The sequence below is a fragment of the Manihot esculenta genome, chromosome 1, assembly GCF_001659605.2.
Source record: "Manihot esculenta cultivar AM560-2 chromosome 1, M.esculenta_v8, whole genome shotgun sequence".
NCBI lineage: Eukaryota > Viridiplantae > Streptophyta > Magnoliopsida > Malpighiales > Euphorbiaceae > Manihot > Manihot esculenta.
In genome coordinates, this window is record NC_035161.2 from 38,408,336 (window position 1) to 38,429,897 (window position 21,562).

The window sequence follows — 21,562 nt, forward strand, 5'->3', positions numbered from 1 at the left end:
GATCATTTTATTATTTAGCATTTTATCATTTCTATCCTCTCTCTTGCGGTGGTCCCCCCAACATCCGATCCCTCAGATCCAGCCGTGCAACGCGAATCATGAGATTTCCTCTCCACCATCCCCTCTACTCTACACATCGTCACACTTTATTATCCCTCCCTCGCTACTTTTTCCAATTTCTCGCCTACGATAAATTCAAAGCAGAAAGAAAGAACCAATCACTGCCGGCGATACTTTGAAATTCTCTCCACGTCTGCCTGTGGCTCCACGCTCGTACATGCAACCGTTTTCTGCGGCTGCACTTCGTCGCCAACGGATAAGATCCCTTTCTCCCACCGCCCATCCGACGGTCTAGTTTGATTTGCATCCACGTGTCGAGATCAGGGAAAGCAATAGCACTGTTTAACATTAGTTAAAATGTAACCTGATCAGTCACACAACAGAAAAACTCCTCTTTTTTTTTTTATTACTCTCTCTCTCTCCCCAAAGCACCTGTAAGCTCCTTTAGTTGGTGGTCTCTCAGATCTAACAGCAATATCAATCCGAGCACCCTGTCTCTCTGTTCTCTCTGAACCTGAATCGCTGAAGAAACGACATTATTTCGGATTCATAATAATTGGCATTAATGTTGAGAATGGCGAGGTCGTTCCCTGAGGAGGTGCTGGAGCACGTGTTCTCATTCATACACAGCGACAAGGACCGGAACGCGATTTCGATGGTGTGCAAGTCCTGGTACGATATAGAGAGGTGGTGCAGGAGGAGGATTTTCGTCGGAAACTGTTATGCGGTTAGTCCGCCAATGGTGATTCGGAGATTTCCCGAGTTGAGATCGATTGAGCTCAAAGGGAAGCCTCACTTCGCTGACTTCAATCTGGTCCCCGACGGTTGGGGTGGTTATGTTTACCCGTGGATCGCGGCCATAGCTACAGCATACCCCTGGCTCGAGGAGATCAGTTTGAAGAGAATGGTGGTTACCGATGAGACTTTAGAGCTGATTGCTAAGTCCTTTAAGAATTTCAAGGTTTTGGTGCTCTCTTCCTGTGAGGGTTTCTCTACTCATGGACTTGCTGCCATTGCTTCCAATTGCAGGTTTTGATCTTTTCACTCTTCTCTTCTCTTTATGCATTTTTCTTTGAGGCAATCCTGATGGTTGGTTTCTGTATGGTTGGTGAACGAATGTGGGTTTTTAGATGGGGAGAGGAAAAATGTTTATTTATTGGTTTTCTTCTGTCGGGAAAGAGCAAGTTTGGGCGAAACTAAACGAAATGAAAGTTATTCTCCCTCTTTCTTCTTCTCTTTCTTTCGGTGGAGAGTTAGAAAGGCAATTAAGCTGAGTCGAACATGATTGAGTCAGCATTTCTGCAGTGGAGTTGGCTGCTAGAGTATTTTAGGTATCAGAGAATGAAACGTAAATAGCAGCAGGCTTCCATTGTTTGCATATGAACGGAGCAATTTTGACATCGTGGATCTTTTATTTATCTATTTTTTTGGTTTGTTTAAACTGTGAGCGTTGATTTGCTGCTTTGGTTGTTCGGTTGGTGATGACGATGATGAACGATAGCAGAAGTGTTTTTTTCCCTCCAATTTAAATTCTGTTCAGGCAATTTCTTGGTTTCCAAATTGAGGGGCTTACAGTGTTTTCTCTCTTTCATTTAATGCGTCCTCTGTGTGCATACGCCCATTCGTCTCTGTCCGAGGAGTGCGCTCAGTTGCGGCCTCTATTTTTGTGGTTTTGATACTTTTCCGTGGTTGGTTTCTAAGAATGATATGCTTTACTTTGATTCAGTATCCAGCTTTGGTCTTTAGATTTGGAAATGCAAAGCTTGCAATGCGAAACTTTTTAATTGCTATGGTTGTCTTCTCTTTTCAGTTTGTTTCTGTTAGATCTGGGGTGTGCTTGTTCTTTGAATCATTAGTAATTTGGAAATCTAGTCAAGATCTATTACTTGCTTTTTCATATGCTAATCAAGTTTGTGGTTGAGTCTGGTGTAAGAGTTGGTCTGGTTTTTGGATGTTTGCTTCTTGTACAATGTGGGTTTCTTTTGGATTCCTCAACCAGATACTTTCTCCTTTCTTTATGCTACTGTTTTGAGAAGGATAGGTGCTTTATATTTTTTGCTTTAATGGCTATTTTGGTTTGTCAAATCCTGCTGTAATTGATATATTTTCTTTTTTCAAAATATAAATTCAGGAGAAAACCAACATGTTTATGTAGATTTTTGGAGAAAAAAATGTTTCTTAATTTAATAGTTTTGGCCGACTTAATAGACCATATGAGAAAAGGGTGAATGGTTCTTTTCTTGGAAGCATGTGTGTAGAGGAAAGCAACTTTATTAAGGCAGTCTAGTTGGTTTCAATGATAACAACGTGATGGACCACAAATTTCATCATAAGTTTTCTGTTTTATTACTTTAGTTTCTTTCATTCTCTAGCTAAAACTTAGTAGGAGAGTTGCTGCAACATTTATATGTGAAAAATAGAATATTCCTGTGTCTTGGACCTTATTCTTATTAGTTAAGCAACTTGTCTGTAGGAATCTGAGGGAGCTGGATTTGCGGGAGAGTGAGGTGGATGATCCTAGTGGGCATTGGTTGAGCCACTTTCCTGACTCATTCACGTCACTGGTGTCCCTTAACATTTCCTGCTTAGGGTCTGAGGTGAGTTTATCAGCCCTGGAGCACCTGGTGGGTCGGTGCCCCAATTTGAGGACTCTTCGGCTCAACCGTTCAGTGCCTCTTGACAGGCTTGCTAACATACTCCGCAGGGCACCCCAGCTGGTAGAGTTGGGCACAGGCACCTACTCAGCTGAGCTGCGGCCTGATGTTTTCTCAAGCCTAGCTGGGGCCTTTTCTGGGTGCAAGGAACTAAAAAGTTTATCTGGGTTTTGGGATGTGGTCCCAGGTTACCTTCCAGCGATTTACCCTGTTTGTTCAAGCCTAACATCATTGAACTTGAGCTATGCCACTATCCAAAGCCCTGATCTTGTTAAGCTTGTTAGTCCGTGTCAAAGTTTGCAGCGCTTGTGGGTAAGTTTGGCTTTCTAAATTCTAATTTTCATTAGGATTCTAATTGCGAGTGCCTCATTCCTTTTGAGATTGACAATTGGTGGAACAAATCAAAACAGTTTCTGGCAAGTTATAAATTCTATCTACAGTTAACTTTAATTGTTAGGTTTAAGATTTTGCCATTTGGCTTGGATGAATTTCTGCATAGTTCCACATCTTAAGGGTAACATATTTGGATATTGACTTTTGATGAGTCTTGAGTTTCTGTTGATGTTCTTAATCTAACAAAGGATATACATGTAGGTACTGGATTACATTGAGGATATTGGACTTGAAGCTATTGCAGCATTTTGCAAGGACCTGCAAGAGTTGAGGGTGTTCCCATCTGATCCATTTGCCTTGGAACCAAACGTATCCTTGACAGAACACGGCCTCGTCTCTGTTTCTGAGGGCTGTCCTAAGCTCCATTCTGTTTTGTACTTTTGCCGCCAAATGACTAACGATGCCTTGGTAACAATTGCCAGGAACTGTCCAAAAATGACTCGCTTTCGACTTTGTATTATTGAACCACGAACCCCTGATTATATAACCCTTCAGCCATTGGATGATGGTTTTGGAGCTATTGTTGAACATTGCAAGGACCTCCAGCGCCTTTCTCTGTCAGGTCTCCTCACTGATCGTGTGTTTGAATATATTGGAACTCATGCCAAAAAGCTAGAGATGCTATCTATTGCTTTTGCTGGAGATAGTGATCTGGGACTCCACCATGTGCTATATGGGTGTGAAAACCTTCGCAAACTAGAGATTCGAGATTGCCCCTTTGGGGACAAGGCTCTTTTGGCCAATGCTGCAAAGCTGGAGACAATGCGATCCCTTTGGATGTCTTCTTGCTCAGTGAGTTTTGGTGCATGTAAGCTACTAGGTCAGAAGATGCCTAGCCTCAATGTTGAAGTTATTGATGAGAGGGGACCTCCAGATTCAAGACCAGAAAGTTGTCCTGTAGAGAAACTTTACGTTTATAGGACTGTTGCTGGGCCTCGATTTGACATGCCTGGTTTCGTTTGGACAATGGATGAAGATTCTGCATTGAGGTTTTCTTGACAGATTTCTATATTTTCCCACTTCTGCCTCCTTGCCAGTGGTGAATAGATATAGCAGTTACATGCTCCAAATGCTACTCATTGTTGCACACTTAAATTTCAGTAGCTTGATACAAATGCAGCCCCATTGGACTGGGAACAAGAATGGACGGTATACTGAGGCTTGAGAGCTTAATTGCCATCCTATTTTACTCTTTGGCTGAGCTACTAGTTAGCAGTTGGTGATTAATAAAGAGATGGAAACTTGAATTTGTTGTAGCATGTATTAATCAGACTTTTTATTTAATTCAAGGTAGTTGTCGTGTATACTATTTGCGGACTTGAATGCTTTGTGTTTATTTCATGATTTTGGGATAAAAAACCTATTGTGAACACTGTTGTGTCACTTTTTGGCTCCTTGAGAAATAAAGTCACAGATTCATGTTGATATGAAGTGGTACAACTTGCAATATTCGATGGATTTCAGTTGCTATTACTGCCGTTCATTCTCTTCTAAAAATTCACGTATATGTTTTATTACGTTCAGACTGGTTCAACTATGAAATTACTGAGCGAGTTATCACTTTATATGCAATGATGCTGTTTTCTCTTTAGTAACTTTGGTCAGGTTTAGTCATAATCATTTTCCCTGGTGAGGCATATGCCAGATTCCAGGTCTCTAATCATGGATCTGATTAGAAAAATATAATAAAAGTTTCAAAAGGACGCTTTGCTTCTAAGTTCAATATTTCTGTGCCGTCAGGTGAAAACTAGGTTTATAGGTTTGTTTTAAGACGCATTTTTACCCGGGTTTCTGGGGACCTACTGTTGAGTGTTTGACTCAAGGTGATTGGTACTTCACATTCACATGTCTGAAATTTCAGGCTGAGCTTGGAAATGCTTTTGTAGAAATGGCTGAGGTTGTGTATTTTGTTAGATATGCAATATGTATGTTGGAAGTATTGGGAAGTATGATTTATAAAATTCTGTAAGAGTGAAGAGGCAGTGTTTACCAGATGATATCTGAAAAATTATGAACAGAAGTGGTTGATCTTGGTCAGAGTTCAGAAACACATCGGTTTTCAATTCCAAGCAGTGGTGAACAAAGAGTAAAAATATAATACAACTGCACATAGAACCAAATGAAATTGGAATTCAATTGAAGGCGCTAACTTTAGCAGACTCTCCTAATCCTCATTCATGTCCAACATTAACGGTAGCCCTCCTTGAAGAGAATGTAATATTTGATAGTGCAAGGTTTTAGCTTTCTTTTATTTGCTATTAATTTAATTTATTAAATTATTTCTTTTAGAATTCAAAAGCCTCGACCGTAGGGCCGCTTGACAAATTCATAGACATGGGTTCATGTCCACAACTTCTGTTTGTTTCCTTTGACGCACTGTCTCTTTCCTAAATTGAAGCACCATTGTCGACACCTGAAGTCTGATGTGCCAGCAACCATATACTTATAACTACCAACGCATCTAATCTCATTCATATGTGGAAACACTGATATTAACTAAACATGGATGCGGTCGGTTTCTGGCGAAACTGAAATCAGATTAACAGTTTTGTATTTCAATTTCTTTTTTAATTTGATTTTGTTTAGGTTTAATTTGAATTTGATCAAATAATGTGAAGGGAAAGTGAGGTTTCAAAAGTTACCCAACCCCTACATTTTTATTGGTTGATGATGGCCACACGTTTGATGCATTTATTGTCCGTCATCATGTAATATTCTCTGTTGCTATGATTGTCTGTAGCTGATTTTTATATATATAAAATTTTTTTACTGTTTTGCTGATATGATGAGACACAGTAAGTGAATCAAATCTATTATATTCCATTGCATTTGCATAAACAGTAATAGGTAAAAAATAGTAGAAAAAGAGGCCCACAGGCAACGTCTACTGTGGTCAGTGTAATGAATACTTGAAAAACAGAGCCACCCCTGAGTGACCCTCCTTTGATGAAGGGAATCAAATCAATGATTGTTGCATCTTTGAATAATGGTCTCAATCATTTTGTTACCCTCCACTTTATCTCCATCCTTCCCCTTTCTAATTATTTCGATTCAACCCTCCATTCTTTCATGGGTAATTCTTAAAAGGCCAAGGTGGTCTCTCATCATCTTGGGCCCCTTGCTTGCAGAACAGAACCCATTGGCTCATTTTCTGGCCCAACCCAAGTCTCACCTCGACAAACCCAACTTTCTGCTGGCGACCAAATGGAAACCGAAGCTTTTTTTTTTTTTTTTTTTTTTTTTATATTTTTTCATGAGACTGCCAATGTCAGCTTTACCCAACCCATCACAATAATATTATTTCAAAGGAAATCAAAGGACAAAAGCATAGTTGCTACTTGCAATAGCGTCACCGGTGAAGCTGATGGAAAAAGTCATTTGCTCGGAGATAAGCAAAGATGGGTTAAGCTTTACGAGACTTCTTATGGCGTTTGCCATGATGTGTTGATATGAGTAATGATTAATGATTAATTAAGTAGAAAAAATAATAAATTAATATTTGTTACTAATATGATGGAGAGTTCTGTAATTAAAAAAAGGAGGTTTAATTAAGTGAAGAAAAATCATCTACTGCATGTCACTTTATGGGTTTTCCTAATTTCGAGAATGGGGCTGGCTAGTATTTCCATTACTGGGAGCACATAATAATTTAAATTTAATTTCAAATTTGAGCTTAATTTAAAAAAAAAAAAAATTTTATACATTTATTATAAACATTTTAATTAATTTTATACAGATTTCAACATAAATATTAAACTTAATAATTACTAAATTCAAGTTGTTAGAAAGTAGCTGATTTCCATTTTTCTTTTGGACGCCAAACTCAGAAATTCTTCAAATCTCTTCTACACATACATAATTCAGTGTAAATTTCATTAAAAGGTACTAAGACAAGAAGCTTAATTATCACATCACTCTACGGTCGTTCCTCGATCAGAGTTGCAGAATCCCAGCCACCCAATCCTACCAAAAATGCCAAGCAGTATTCCTTGTGTGCTTTCTGATCGTCATTTTTACACACGAAACTACCCATGTCTGCTACAATGGATGCAAAACATGACAGTGGTTGGTAACTCTCTCAGACAAACACAATTGTAAATAAGGAAATGATTGCTTACCATTGTTTCAGGAGTCCATCTTTGCAAACCGTCCCTTGATTCTTATTCTGCTTTCTGCCCGTGCCTTTCGCGATTCATACCTGATGTGCTTATCGTACCTATTGTTTTCAACACAAAGAACCTTCTCTTATCATCCCAAATGTTCTTATCAAGTTTGAGTCATTTGTGAATTGAGCAGGATGAATCTGAAAATCATATTGATAGGGAAAATGTTGTACACTACCTCCTGGTTTTCTTCTTTTCCTTGTACCGTGAAATTGCAGAATCCCTCTCCTGGCTGTTTAACTCGTGGGATCCAACTTTTGGGAAAACTGGTACCATTCTAGTAGAGAAAGGATATTGTGTTTCCTCTTCATGACTTCCATTGGCACGACTCACACTGCCGCCAATATTTGGCTGCTTGTCAGGAACAACAAAACTTTCCTCCAAGTTGGTTCTAAATAATGGAGAAGGTACAGAAACTTGGTTTCCAGTTTCACCAGTATCACTGATCCAGTTAAATGTGGTTTCCTGTACAAAGGGTAAATTGATTACCTACTTTTTATTTCATCTAAAGCATTATGTCATGCTAATCCATAGAAGATAAATTTGAAAGAAACAAGTTAATAAGAAACTCTTTGCCGACTGAGCCAGTCAGTCGCTAATTTATAACAAAAGAACTATTCTGAACGTTTGAAGCTTGAAAGGAACAAAAACAATTATAATGTAGATTAGATATGTTTATTAAATTTGGTGGATAAAGTATTAGCATGAAGCCATGAACTCTGATCTAATGCCCAGGGAAGGTTGTGTAGATGCATAATTCAAACCCAGGAAACCAAGAAATGCTCTTTATTCAATTGTCAAAAGTTCAAGTCATGCTGAATGGTCTTAAAGGGTCAGCTCAGGTAGCTGAACATAGCATGATGAGGTCCAGAAGGATATGATACATATTCATGGACCTGTATGGAAGGTAGGTGGTTGCAGTGACGGACCAAGGGGTTGGTAGAGGCTGTCCATCCTCTGAAATTTTAATTTTTAATTGGAAGTAAATTAGATGTGACTCTATTTTTAATAGATTTTTAAGTTTAGCTCCCTTCACCCTTAAAAAAAAATTTAAAAAGTTAATTTTTTATTGGTCTAACTTAAATAAAAATGTTGTGTCGTCGCTGAATCCTTTATGCAGAGGCTCATATATGTCACTTCCTTTACAAACCTAGAGCCCTTAAGATGGTAATTTACTAGTGTGTCTTACCACCTAGGAGACCAATGAAATAGAAATAGCTGCGCCCATGAGTCATTTTCAAGTAATCAGACAATAATGGGCACATGCTTCAAGTTCTAAACATATTCCAGATCAGAGTGCTCACATGTTATCACATATAGAATGCACAATTTGGAAAACCAGGGAGAGCACTTAAGTGAATATTAGAAAAAACAAAAAAAAAAAAAAAAAAAAGGAAAGAAGCTTACCTTGTAAAGACCTGTATCTTGCTCATGTATATGTTGTCCAGCAGCTGATGGCTGGAATAAATTAATAGGTTTAGTGTCTGGGTTTTCAGAAATTGAGTCAGGTTCCAACCTTGCTAGTTCACGAAGCTGACGAAGTATTTCTTCCTTGTGTTGCCCACAAACAGCATTACGATTCTGATAAAACAATGATGCCTAAACAAAGTCAGAAGAAAAAACACTCTGGACAATTTCAACAATTACTTATCACCTAAATTAAAGCTAGTTCATCACATGAAGAAAAAGAAGTTTCATCGTGAATACTAATCGCAAAGGTTTCAGAATTGCATTCATTTCCATTTCCAATCAAACCAAGCAGGCTCTATACTTTTCTTTTGTTGCCAAGAAAACCAGTATGACGTATTTCATGCATTCAACTTCAACCCAGGAAGCCCATGTCACTCAGAGGCGAGAAACAAAAACTACAGCAATATAAGCAGAACTCTGCAACCTTTATCGCTTAAATTGACTACAAAATAGGCTCAACCTAACACAAATACTTAGTCTGACTGCTCACTGATTAAAGTTATATAATGATATTCAAGAAGCAAGAGGCAATATTAGAACGCAAATGCACAAAAGAAGCTAACGGAGAAATTGCCTTGGGCAGAGGAGGAACCCCTAAGGCCTGGAAATTTTGACCCGAATCACTAGAAGCTATCAAATCGTCAATGCTAACAACAGCAGGAGTCTCCCATATCAAGAAGTTCGAATACCCATCTCCAAAATCCGAGTCATCAAGCCTAGACCCTGCTGAACCATTACTGTCTTCATTTAAAAACAGAGATTTCTTATCACCGAGATCTTCAAAGCCCAAAATACTGATCAACTCAGTCAATGAACGGCATCCACTAAACCCCTCAACAGGCCTCCGATTGTGCACGGACGATAAGGAAAGACGGTGCCTTTCCCAGTCACAATTATGGCAGAAAACAGAGTGCTCAGTTTCACAGAAGATTGAAACAGGGGACTCGTCACAGGAGTCACATAAAAGAGAGCGAGTATGCTTGCAGAAGAGCTGGTTTGTGGAGTGAACTTCGCGGTCACATGAGATACAAAGCTTGGCTGAGTCAGCTCTGCAGTAGAGGAGAGCAGTGGTGTGGTTACAGTAATCGCAGAGACGTCTCTGGGTAATTTGCTCATGCTGGGGCTTCATGGTTTGGGCATCATGTGGGGGTCTATGAGAATCGCTCATCTCTGGCTAATGATATTTTACCTCTTATCCTTCAAACGCTATGTTAACGTGTTGGTTGGTTGCTTAGACTGAAAACGGAGCGTAAACAAGGCATAATATCCTCAGAACGGCGGTGAAAAGTATACTTTTGAAATTTCTATCCGGGGAGAGAGAGAGAGAGAGAGAGAGAGAGAGAGAGTGTGTGGGGATACGACAGAAAAAGCTGAGAAAATCTTATCAGTTAAGCTGTTGAAGAAGTATCTTGAGAGGCGTTTGTTGATATTTTTCCTTCTTTTTTTTTTTTTTTTCTACAAGGAAATTGACATAAACATTTAGCTAACCTTCATGACATTAATTTTCATAGTGTGAATAAAATTAATTAGTGAGGACCAACTTGATAAAGAAAAAAGGAAGCTCACATGTTGGTGCCCAAGGCTGGTGGATTTTGTAGGCTATTGCAGCTCAAGAGTCCTTGTTGCTTAACCCATTCCAAGGATATTCAGTTTAAAGCCTTTTCTTGTTGTAAAACATCTCCCAGAGATCTTTACAACATCAAAGTGCTGAAGTTCTTGAAATCTCTCTTAGCAGATCTGAAGCTGGAATATGGTGGAGAATTTATGAGAAGTAGAACCGTGGCCCATTATCCAGCTCATTCAATTAAAAAGAAAAAAAAAAAGGTGGTTCGAGTATTACAATGATGATTAAATTTTATATAAATTCAAATATAAATATTTAATTTAATAATTATAAAATTAAACTCGTAATAGATGAATTTGGCATCAAGTTATTTATGCCCTGTAGGCGAAGTCGGTTAGGATTTCGTGATAGGAGCATTAATGAGAAAGCGCAGAGGCAGGCAGATGAGATGAACGAAAAGGACGTCAAAACTGAGAGATCTATTAAAGATATTTAGCTTTTAGTAACTTTTCCTACTTATTAGAGATTGCTGGAGACTGCCTCAGCCTTTCTTTCTTTTTTTTCCCCACCCAGAATAATTAGGATAACCCATGTGTGGTTAACATCCCAAATCTCTGTTTGGTATCCTATTTGCAGTGCATTTCATCATCCCTGACGTAAATAATATTGGTGACCTGATGACATCGGATTAATTATTTCTCCATTTAAAATTGAAGCAGAAAACGCCATTTCCTTGTCTGGGCCCAACTCGATCATTTGCAAACTAAGTTGGAGAATGTTAGACGATTGAACAAGTATTTTACTGCTTGCAGTTTCTAACAAACAAACATGAGATTACTATCATATCTATTACACTTCCTATGTCATTCATTTTCTGAAATAAATGCAGTAAACAACATTACAGGTTTTTCAGGGTGCTAATACTAATTAACTGTGACCATACATCTTCAGCTAATAATAAATAAATGATGTCAATAGGAAAACAATAAAATAAAGGGCTTTTTTTTTTCTCGGTTCTTAGGTAATCATACGAACAGTGATCGAGAAGAGCAAGAGAATTTGCCAAAACAAAACGATGCCTTCTACAAGTTCAGCAGTGTATGAAGCCCATCACTCGTATTGGCAGCCAAGCCAAACCTCTCAGTGATCATCTGGTGTTGAAATCCTTCGAGTATTGTATGATCTGCAGTGGCTGCACTTTAGCCCAACAATATGAAATGCAGTTTTGCTGGTTTCATTGCAGTCATTGCATAAGATTGAAACCTGCCAAACATCCATAAAACTCAGAATGCAGAACAATACTTGAATGCTTGTGTATGGTCCAAACCCGGGATAATTATACATAATGCTCAAGACAAGAATTCCATCTTTCAAATGAAGAGGGATGCAATTTGAACAAGGGATGACCCAAAAATCCATGCCATGTTATTAAAATAACTTAAAATAACAAAGTAAACATGCTGCTTGGATGTGGGGCACAGCTACTACTGACCTAAGAAAGCTTCTAGAAGCAGCATTAAGGAAATATTGAATACATCACTCAGAGAAAATTTACCCTCCATAAACAAGAATACAACATTTCATAAGAAAGGGCTTATAATGCACGTTCCAATTTCCCGGTGACTTGGCTTAAATCCCCACTGCATGACTCACTGATAGAGAAAAATTCATTGCCGCCAAAAGCTTAGACATTCTTTTCTTCAGAATAAATTAAGACGAGTCCACTCTTGGGGTTGGTAAAGAGCAAGTTGTATATAGCATGATTAGTTTCTCTCCCTCTCATTCTCATGACAACTTGAAAAGAAGACTACTCTGACTAACTTTCCAAGCCCAACAGAAAATGTAATTCATAATACTTGGAGTTACTTCAAAACTAGGTGAAAGATAAACAAGAATCTAGTGTACTAGAATGAATAACGTAGTGGTAGTCATTCTGAACCAGAAAAAGGAAAAAGGGAAAATATGGATGAAAAGTACCTCATAATGGTATTCCTCAGGCATTTGAATAGCTTCAATCTATCAAAAAGAGACCTAACAATGTTATCATAATCACTTCTATAGATAAAAAAAATTGATGGGTAATTGACCAGTAATAAGCATGGTCAACTACTTGATAATTGGATTTGCATCAGCAATTTATGGCTACCACTGAAAAGTATCCCAAAAGCAGTTATTTAAGCTAAATGAATTTCCAGCATGTCCAAGTTCTCACTAGTTCATTTCAGTAGTGCTCAATTGTTCAATGATAACTCAATACAGCAAATATCAAGCCATTCACAAGCCTCTTAAAACATGTCAAGTCAGTCTACGCCGTGGGAGGATTGGGGTGTGGAAATGGGAACATGGCAAAACAGGTAAGGCAAAGGCTAGTTGCGCCTTTCAGATGGTCTTTGGCATTGCCATGTCATCCATTGTCAACTTTTCAGTATTTACTATTTAATTGACTGCATCACCTCAACTAAATACATATATGCAGTCAATTTCTACTTCAAGAAAAAAAATGTCTATCCAGGTGATACAATCTGATCTTGGTGTGCTGTATTAATAGTAAGTGTGTAGAAGAAACAGAGAAATATACCAGCCTTAGAAATCTGTCAGTTTGGTACTCAATAACTTAATCCTAAAATTCATGAAAATTCAACCCAGGAAGACTACTAAAAGTAAAGGCAAGCTTTCACCAATTTAATATAAGTTAACACTTCAATTTCAAATTTGCACAAAAAACTGTTATGAATGTCAGGGCCAAAAATTCCATACCTCCTGATCTAGCATTCTCCAATAATTCGACACTTTCAGCACAGTCTTGGAACATATTGGACAGCGGTACCTGGGTGATGAATTCTACATTATATTCAACATATTGTTGACTTGTCAAAACTAAATAAAACAAATAAGCAACTAAAATTTATTAAAGGTTTACTGATTTTGTTCAGCCATCAGATTGAGACAATCTGCGTGCATAGTATGTCCACACTGCATAACCGTTGCACCTTTAATAGAGTCAAAAAGGTACTGTTGGCACAAAAAAAGTTGTTAGAATATCTCAGCTCAATGCTCCAACAAATAAGATGAAGAAATTACAAACCTCATAACAGATTGGGCAGTGGTGCTTCATGGAGTTCTCAACGCATGAATGATTATTCCGCAATTCCACTTGATAACAAGAACCTATTGCAGTGACATAATTAGAGAAAGGAAAGCGAAATCTGCAGGTAAACAGGATAATCTGTATACTTCCAAGACCATATTGAGGCTTGAGCAATATATTCAACTCAACCATTAATGCACTGCTAAAGGACTGGCTACAGATAATAACATAGTAAAAGATTAAAGTAAGAAACTTAATAATAATATAATATAACTGTATCTCCATTATTCTGGGTAGGCATTTCCCAGAAATAAGGCCACTAGGGGGATAGCAACTTGAAAAGAGTGTCAACATGTTAAACTCATATTGATTGTATTCAAGATGGACACAACATCCTTCTTTATGATGTTATGATAATTGTTTGTTTTTTACATATTAACAACTTGGTAATAGCTACTAATTAATGCTACTACTTACCAGCTGTCAATCTCCTCTCTCCCATGCTTGAATTAGTTTATATATTACATACCAGTAATAAAATCTATGGAAAATTCCAGGACTGGAATCAAGCCTTTGTCACCACTTTTTTGGTTTTAAATAAACTGAAACCTCAGGATGACAAAGAATAATAACAAATAAAATAACTTTATTCACTTATTTTCGTTTTTCATGGGGATAATTAAGTGTTGAAAGGAGGGAAAAGAATACATTTTTATACCCATTGCCACACAATTCATGTGGCACAAATCCATAAAATATAGGTCATATCATAATCTAGAAGCGATAAGCCTTCATACTGCATACCATATCAATAGCAATTAGACCACCTAGACATAATAATCATGCTCCTCAAAAAACCAGCCTCACGCATAAGAGAGGAAAAAGGAAGTTAAGTCTTAGCATGATATGTGCTGTACATACACTTTCACATTTCATCGCAGTTCATAACCTGAAACCTCAAATTAGCTAGCTGATAGGAATTCTCAGCCCCCTACTTAGTTGCAGCTAAAACACAGGATTGATCCATGAAACATATGATCCCAACTGAACCAAGTAAGCCATCAGACTTCCAAGCAGTCAATTTCTAGATATCTGCTTCAATTATATCAGGTGAACATTCACTATATTTCCTTCGCCTGATTTATATTATTAGAATCCTTCAGCTAATACCTATAACTAAGTTATTAAAATAATCCCTTTCCACATCTGAAACCTAAAAATTTTATTAGTAAAGAAATTTTGTAAACAAACACACTACACTTTCAGAATACATTAATACAAACTACAAGGTCATAGCAAGCTGCTAAAAAGCTCAACAACGTGCTGCAAATTTAATTGCATACAGTAGAGAACAGATATCGCTCCCATAAACAAGTCAAAAGAGATAAATCAATGAATACAAAAGCCAATGAGATGGATGACATACCACATTTCTCACAATGGAAAAAGTTGTTTCTACCCCCAACTCTGAACACCACAATTCAGGTCAAAATAAAAATTCAAGAGATGGAAAAAATGTACCCTACGAAACCAAGGTAGCTACAAAATGAATCAATCTGTTACTAACCTACAAATCCCACATCCTTCGCAATGAAACTGACCTTTAGTTGTCTACAATTAATGATAGAATCAAGTATTATTAAATCAAATCATTTTCAACATTCAAAAACTTTAACTCTACTCCATCAAACGGTTAATGAAAAAAATTTCTTACATCATCATCATAAAATTTGCATATTTCACAATAGTATTCACCCATCTTGACTCCACAGTTGGAGCAAACCTGAGCAACCTAAACATACAGGACACACAAGAAATAGAAAAAAAGTTTGAGTTTTTGACTTGTAGATGAGTGGCATGAAACAAAAAGAAGTATCAATAATTTAATCCAGCACAAATTGCACCTCCTGCTCGGTGTTGCAAAGTGAACAAATGACCTGCAACACCAATTAGCAACCTGTTAGAGTGTGAATATAATTTATACATAATTAAAAGAGATTATATAATCATAGACTAATTGATTGACAGAGGATTCTTAGGATTCTTAGGAGTTGACCTAACAAGGCCTTATAACCTGTATATTTAGACACTTACTTTAATAAGGAAAACATAATGAAATTACCCAATTATTTATTATCTTGTTACATGGTATTAGAGCCTTTGAGCTAATTTTGGATGTCTGTTTTCTTTGGGTTTTTTGGATTGAGAAACTGGTTGTTGGATCACCAAGTTTGGGTGTCCGTTTGGTCTCAGACCGCCTGCACGGAGAGACACAACATAATTTCTGACCGTTCCTCAGAAAACCGTGACCGGAGCTTCCGCGAGTGGTGCTCACACGCCGATCCAAGTTTTGGCCCACACGACGGCGCGTGGGAGGACGTATGACGTCCGTTTGACTTCTGGTTTCTTCCCCGACGGTCGCCCGGTCATTTCCGGCACGTCTCTAGTGGAACTCCAGCCATCCAACATTGATTGGAAGTGTTCTTTAGTGGTAGGCTACTGTCCACTGGGTTAATGTTCACTGGGTTAGATTCTATTGTATTCCTTTAATTCGTTTGAAGTTTGACGGTATAGGAGTATACGGTTTTGGTTGAAATGATTTCTAACAGTAAAATCCATATTATTAAAATTATCCCAACGTCTCTAGTTGCAGCCGCTGAGATAGGTAAAACTTATCTTATTTTGTCTTCATATAAATGGATCATTGATTCTTGTGTCACAGATCACATGATCGGTAATCTTCATATTTTTACCAACTTTCGATCGCATAAAGCACATTCTCCTGTTACTATAGTTGATAGGTCAACCTATAATATTGAAGATTCTGGGACTGTTAAACCTACTCCTTCTATTACTCTATTATTTGTATTAAAGACCTAAATTGTTGTGTTTTCTTTTTTTCATGATCATTATCTCATTCAAGATCTTGTGACGAAGCAAATTATTGGAAATGACATGTATCTAGGAGTCTCTACATTTTAGATGCATGGGTGCCTCGATCTGTTGCCTGCTTCAGTGTCGTGTCTCCATTCAAAGCACATTGTCGGTTGGGACATTTTTATTTACCGATTTTGAAAAAGTTATGCCCTCAATTTCATGAAGTATCTTCACTGGAACGTGAGTCATGTCATTTTACAAAACATCATCGAAACTCGTTAAGTCCTAGAGTCGATAAACGAGTTGAGTCTGCTTTTGAATTAGTTCATTCAGATATTTGGGACACATTGAATTTAGATATTTTATCACTTTTGTAGATGATTACTCTAGAACGACTTAGATTTATTTTATGAAGCATTGTTCGAAAGTGTTTTCTCCTTTTTTTTTCCTTTTGTGCTGAAATCAAGACTCAATTTGATGTTTCTATGCAAATTTTGTGAAGCGACAATGCTAAGGAATATATGTCAAAATCATTCCAGGCTTATATGACTCAACATGGTATTCTTCACCAATCGTCATGTGTTGATACACCCGCTTAAAAAGTGTTTTCTCCTTTTTCTGCCTTTTGTGCTGAAATCGAGCTCTATTGTTTCAGATGCAAGTTCCTAAACAATTTTAGGCCGATACTGTCTCTACTGCATGCTTTCTCATTAATCACATGTCCTCTACGGTACTAAACGGTAATACTTCTTATAATGTCCTCTTTCCTAAAAAGCTACTATTTCCTTTGGAACCACGCCTTTTTGGCTAACACTTGCTATGTTCGAGATGTCAGACCTCATTTGGCTAAACTTGATCATAAAGTTTTGAAGTGTATTTTTTAGGGATATTCTCGCCTTTAGAAGGGGTATTGGTGTTACTCTCCAGACCTCAATAAATATCTGGTCTCAACAAATGTAGCATTTTTCAAGCAAATCCCTTTTTATTCTATTACACAAACCTCTACTGATCAAGAGGAGAACGATGAGTGGCTCATCTATAGAATCATATCTGATGGTGGGAACTCTTCGAGTATGCCTTCTGCTATACAATCTGATGGTAACATTCCTCCTAGTACTCAGCCTCCTGTTAAACCGTCAGAAGCCATCAGTTGTTCAAGTTTACTATGGCGTTGACTATTCTGATACTTTCTCCTGTGGTAAAAATGACCTCAGTTCGCTTGTTCATCTCTCTTGCTGCTTCTCAGCATTGGCCTTTACACCAGTTAGATATCAAGAATGCATTTTTATATGATGACCTCCAAGAGGAGGTATATATGGAGTAATCACTAGAGTTTGTTGCTCAGGAGGAGTATGGAAAATTCTGTCGTTTGAAGAAATTTTTGTATAGTTTGAAGCAGAGTTCTCGTGCATATTTGGCAAGTTCAGTAAAGTTGTTCAAAAATTTGAGTTAAAAAAAAGCAAGTGTGACCATTCAGTCTTTTATAGAAATTCGAATACTATTCTCCTTGTTGTGTATGTTGATGACAACAGGGATCTCCTCTCTCAAAAACTACTTGCATGCAAGTTTTCATACTAAAAGCTTGGGTGAGTTTAAGTATTTCTTGAGAGTCGAAGTCTTGAGAAGTAAAAAGAGAATTTTCCTGTCTCAAAAGAAGTATATTACTTATTTGCAGAAATTGAAAAGATGGGAGCTAAACCTTATAGCACACCAATAATTCCTAATGTATGTCTCACAAAGGATAACGGAAACCCTTATGATGATCTAGAGAAATACATGAGGTTGGTTGAAAAGCTTAACAACCTTACAGTGATGACTCAGTCAAATATTACTTTTACCGTAAGCGTTGTAAGTCAGTTTATGTCTGCACCTATGGTGAAACATTAGACCGCTCTAGAATAAATTATATTTTATCTAAAAAAGACTCCTAGATTTGGTATACTCTATAATGATCATGAGCATACTGCACTGAGTGTTTTTTTTATGCTGATTTGGCGGCATATAAAAGTGATAAAAGGTCGACTACAAACTATTGTGTATTTGTTGGAGAAAACTAGTGTCTTGAAAAAATAAAAAGGAAAATGTGATACTCAGATCCAGTACCAAGTCAGCTCAATCCACTTATGAAATTTTGCATCACCCGTGAAATTTTGGTATAGTCTTCACATTGCTTCCAATCCAATATATCGTGAACGGACTAAGCATATTGAAGTTGATTATCAATTCACATGTGAAAAGATTCAATAAAATTTAACCTCCACCTGTCAAAAGCAACCGGATGATCTACTCACTGAAACTTTAAATGGATTTCTAACAAGTTGAGCATGGTAAATATTTATGCTCCAACTTGAAGGGAGTGTTAGAGTATAAAATAATCTGTATGATAAAAAATTCTTAGAAATTGATATACAGGAATTGACCGATTATTCCTTGTCTTATTAAAAACACAAAATGAAGTAGCCCATGAAAGTAGAGAAAATAGGATTATTATATACATCTTGAGCAAGAGAAGTCAGAAATTGAACATACTTGTTTAATGTCATGCCTAACGACTTCATGCCGATCATCAGGATTGCTCATCGCGCTCTAAACCGCACAAAAAAGAAAATTCACAAATTCACAAACATACACTCACTCCTGTATTCTACATAAATCTCAAGAATATGAACAAGTGCATATATATCAAAACATTAAGAGAGTTACAGTGGCTTCGTTATGACAGTGACGACATGAGAATATTTTTTGGCAACAAGGAGCTCGGATTTTGCATCTTCTACGGTAATGGTCGCATCTGTAACACCGTAGAAGAAAAGGAAATGGACAAGGAAAATCAATTATTCATAACCCGATCCTTAGCGAAAAAAAAAAAAAAAACACAATAGAAAAGCACGGCAGCGAAGAGATGAGAAGGGCTTAGAGGGTACCCATATTGCAACTTTCCAGCATCTTCTCTGGTGCGAGGCGAGGAGGTTTCTTCCTCTGCCATGGGGAGTATCCAGTTTTGGCGGTAGGGAACGGAGAGAGGCGCAAGTTAGCCGCACGAATCCTTGAGATGCTCTACTTAGCTTTGCTCTATGGGCCCGTCACCACCAACATTGGCCCATTTTCTTTTTATTTATTTTTAATGATAAATAGTAATTCGTTTTCTGTTCTTATTTTCTTTTACAGCTTTCTTGGAGTATCATGATGCATTTCACGTTTAATTATTAGAATTTTTAATTAATTAATAATATATTTTTCATTTTTAGGTTTCCATGATATAGCTTATTCCTTCAATTGTTTTTTTTTGTAAACGATGCATAGTATCCTGCATTTTATCAAGACTTATTGAGTGATTATATATAAAAAGGGTTTTAAAATTTATACTGATATCCAATTTAAAATTCAAAAGCTCAATAAAATGATCCTTGCGTGGATTCTGCGCGGCTCAATATCAACACCAAGAATAAGAATGAAGCTTGGAGCGAAACAAATTAGTACAAACGCCATCACAACAGCCACCACAGAATAGATAGAGAAAACAATTGCAATATCCCACGTCATTTAGGAAAAATTGCAACATCCCACTTTGTTTAAATTTTTTTTTTTTTTAAATAAAAATCATAGATTTGGGAGATCAGAATATAAGTTTTTATTTAAAAAATTATAAATAATTTAAATTAATTATTTTAAAATATATAAAAAATGAATTTTCTTTTGAAAAAAAATACAAACAGAGCTAAAGAGTCCGCGAAGCAAGAGCTCACGTGGAAGCTATATTCACCGGGCGTAATGTCGAGCTAAAAGATCGCGAACAAACAACACAAAACAACAAATTGAAAACCAAATTAAAATGGACTACTATTACATTAGTTTTTAAAAAGAAAAAATTTGGGTTGGATTATCTCTAAATAAAATATTTTAATTATCATTATTTATGTTTTCTCCTTTAAAACTGTTATTACTTTTTGTTATTTATCAAATAAACTATATTTTAATTTTTTTAAAAAAAAGAAATAAAGATTACATTCTCCAATTGTAGACAGTTTGTTACAAAGTCTCAATAATTGATAAAACATATTGTTTTTATTTTTATGAAATTTATGTCACTAAATTTTAATCAGCTCGAATTCAAATAAAATAATTAAAATATTTAATATATATATATATATATATATAATATGATAAATACAACTGAATAAATCGAAGAGATTTTGGATTATATTTTTCAAATTCTCAATTTTCAGTTTAAAATATATATATATATATTTCAAATTTTTTTTAAATTTAAAATTTTAATTAAAATATATATATAATATGGTAAGTACATCTGAATAAATTTGAGAAATATCAAATTCTACTTTCTCAATCCCAAATTTTCAATTCAATATATATATATATATATATATATATATATAATTTTTCTGAATTTAAAATTTTAATCAACGCTTAAATTTAAATAAAATAATTAAAATATTTAATATATATATATATATATATATATTGATATTTTTTTGAATTCACCAGTGATTATATAGTCTCAAATCATTGATTATAGTTTGTGACATAAAATTTGCACTCACAAACTCTTAAAATGATGATAAGTATATTTGAGTAAATTTAAGTGTTTCAGTTTTATTCTCAATTTTTAATTTTCAGTTAAAAAAAAAAAAGTTTGTGACATAAAATTCTAACTCAGTTGGTTGAAGGTTTTTAATAATAAATACAAAAGTGGAATAGAAAAAATAGTAAGTGAATTCAAAGTGGAGAAGGAAAAGAGTCCATGATGCAGTGTCCTATTTGTGGTAACATATAAAAGGAAAACTTATTCCATCGTCTCACAGTTTTGGTTTAGTGTGGTCGGTGGCGCAATAAAAGCCAACCAAGTTTTCTCTCAGAGGTGTATCGATTAGTGCATGAGCGACTACAGACAATGACGAAAACCCGTATCATGCGGCAAGAATATGTTATTGCACTGGAGGCCAATCCCACGAAACGGCAGCCTAGTTCTCCAGTGAAGTCTGTCGTCCAAAAATCTTCCAAACTCGAGAAGTGTTCTGCCTGTGAGATTGGAGAGAAGGAGGAGGGTCTCAAAGCCAATAAGCAACCACCATCGTCGCCGAACTATGATGCGTCTGGGGGTACTGATAAAGAAGACGGCTACGCCTGGGCACATCAGTTTGCAATGGAGCTATTATATGATCAGGATGGACGACCACTATCAGTCAAAGAGACAGAGGTTCAATTCTTGAGTAACAAGTATTATACAGAAAAATGGTTGGGCTGGGAAATCCTTACTTAAAATACTAGGGTT

General features: G+C 36.5%; 3 protein-coding genes across 6 annotated transcripts; 1 reads left to right on the forward strand and 2 right to left on the reverse strand.

The window, feature by feature from the left end:
* The first annotated feature begins 434 nt into the window (after nt 1–434).
* On the forward strand, nt 435–4,430 carry LOC110612195 (protein TRANSPORT INHIBITOR RESPONSE 1). Its single transcript, XM_021752905.2, has 3 exons — nt 435–1,089; nt 2,534–3,026; nt 3,309–4,430. Exons 1-3 carry the CDS (start codon nt 626–628, stop codon nt 4,104–4,106), a joined length of 1,755 nt encoding a protein of 584 aa, XP_021608597.1. The 5' UTR covers nt 435–625; the 3' UTR covers nt 4,107–4,430.
* A 2,455-nt stretch (nt 4,431–6,885) lies between these two features.
* LOC110612205 (zinc finger protein CONSTANS-LIKE 13) lies at nt 6,886–10,228 on the reverse strand. 2 transcript variants are annotated; one of them, XM_021752917.2, is made up of 5 exons: nt 9,315–10,228; nt 8,678–8,851; nt 7,449–7,735; nt 7,226–7,323; nt 6,886–7,142 (listed from the first exon to the last, which is right to left on the reverse strand). In XM_021752917.2, the coding sequence occupies exons 1-4, from the start codon at nt 9,906–9,908 to the stop codon at nt 7,233–7,235; spliced, it is 1,146 nt and encodes a 381-aa protein (XP_021608609.1). In that variant the 5' UTR covers nt 9,909–10,228; the 3' UTR covers nt 6,886–7,142; nt 7,226–7,232. The 2 variants fall into 2 exon arrangements, with proteins under 2 accessions (XP_021608609.1, XP_021608614.1); XM_021752922.2 differs by having other exon boundaries at nt 6,886–7,145.
* A 78-nt stretch (nt 10,229–10,306) lies between these two features.
* On the reverse strand, nt 10,307–19,350 carry LOC110612218 (E3 ubiquitin-protein ligase MIEL1). 3 transcript variants are annotated; one of them, XM_021752932.2, is made up of 12 exons: nt 19,194–19,350; nt 18,973–19,060; nt 18,799–18,855; nt 15,297–15,329; nt 15,107–15,184; nt 14,960–15,003; nt 14,819–14,859; nt 13,390–13,472; nt 13,225–13,316; nt 13,062–13,131; nt 12,282–12,320; nt 10,307–11,567 (listed from the first exon to the last, which is right to left on the reverse strand). In XM_021752932.2, exons 1-12 carry the CDS (start codon nt 19,253–19,255, stop codon nt 11,445–11,447), a joined length of 810 nt encoding a protein of 269 aa, XP_021608624.1. In that variant the 5' UTR covers nt 19,256–19,350; the 3' UTR covers nt 10,307–11,444. The 3 variants fall into 3 exon arrangements, with proteins under 3 accessions (XP_021608624.1, XP_021608634.1, XP_021608642.1); XM_021752950.2 differs by having other exon boundaries at nt 11,480–11,567; nt 12,282–12,335; XM_021752942.2 differs by lacking the exon at nt 12,282–12,320.
* Between the last annotated feature and the right edge of the window lie 2,212 nt (nt 19,351–21,562).

Coding starts and splice junctions, on each gene's coding strand:
- LOC110612205 (XM_021752917.2), bottom strand. CDS start 9,908: ATGAGCGATTCTCATAGACCCCCACATGATGCCCAAACCATGAAGCCC. Junction 8,852..9,314: donor GGGTTCCTCCTCTGCCCAAG/GCAATTTCTCCG, acceptor TTGTTTTATCAG/AATCGTAATGCTGTTTGTGG. Junction 7,324..7,448: donor GAAAAGAAGAAAACCAGGAG/GTAGTGTACAAC, acceptor TGAAAACAATAG/GTACGATAAGCACATCAGGT.
- LOC110612195 (XM_021752905.2), top strand. CDS start 626: ATGTTGAGAATGGCGAGGTCGTTCCCTGAGGAGGTGCTGGAGCACGTG. Junction 1,090..2,533: donor GCCATTGCTTCCAATTGCAG/GTTTTGATCTTT, acceptor ACTTGTCTGTAG/GAATCTGAGGGAGCTGGATT. Junction 3,027..3,308: donor AAAGTTTGCAGCGCTTGTGG/GTAAGTTTGGCT, acceptor ATATACATGTAG/GTACTGGATTACATTGAGGA.
- LOC110612218 (XM_021752932.2), bottom strand. CDS start 19,255: ATGGCAGAGGAAGAAACCTCCTCGCCTCGCACCAGAGAAGATGCTGGA. Junction 15,330..18,798: donor TTAGGCATGACATTAAACAA/GTATGTTCAATT, acceptor TTGGTGTTGCAG/GTCATTTGTTCACTTTGCAA. Junction 12,321..13,061: donor GGAGAATGCTAGATCAGGAG/GTATGGAATTTT, acceptor TCTTTTTGATAG/ATTGAAGCTATTCAAATGCC.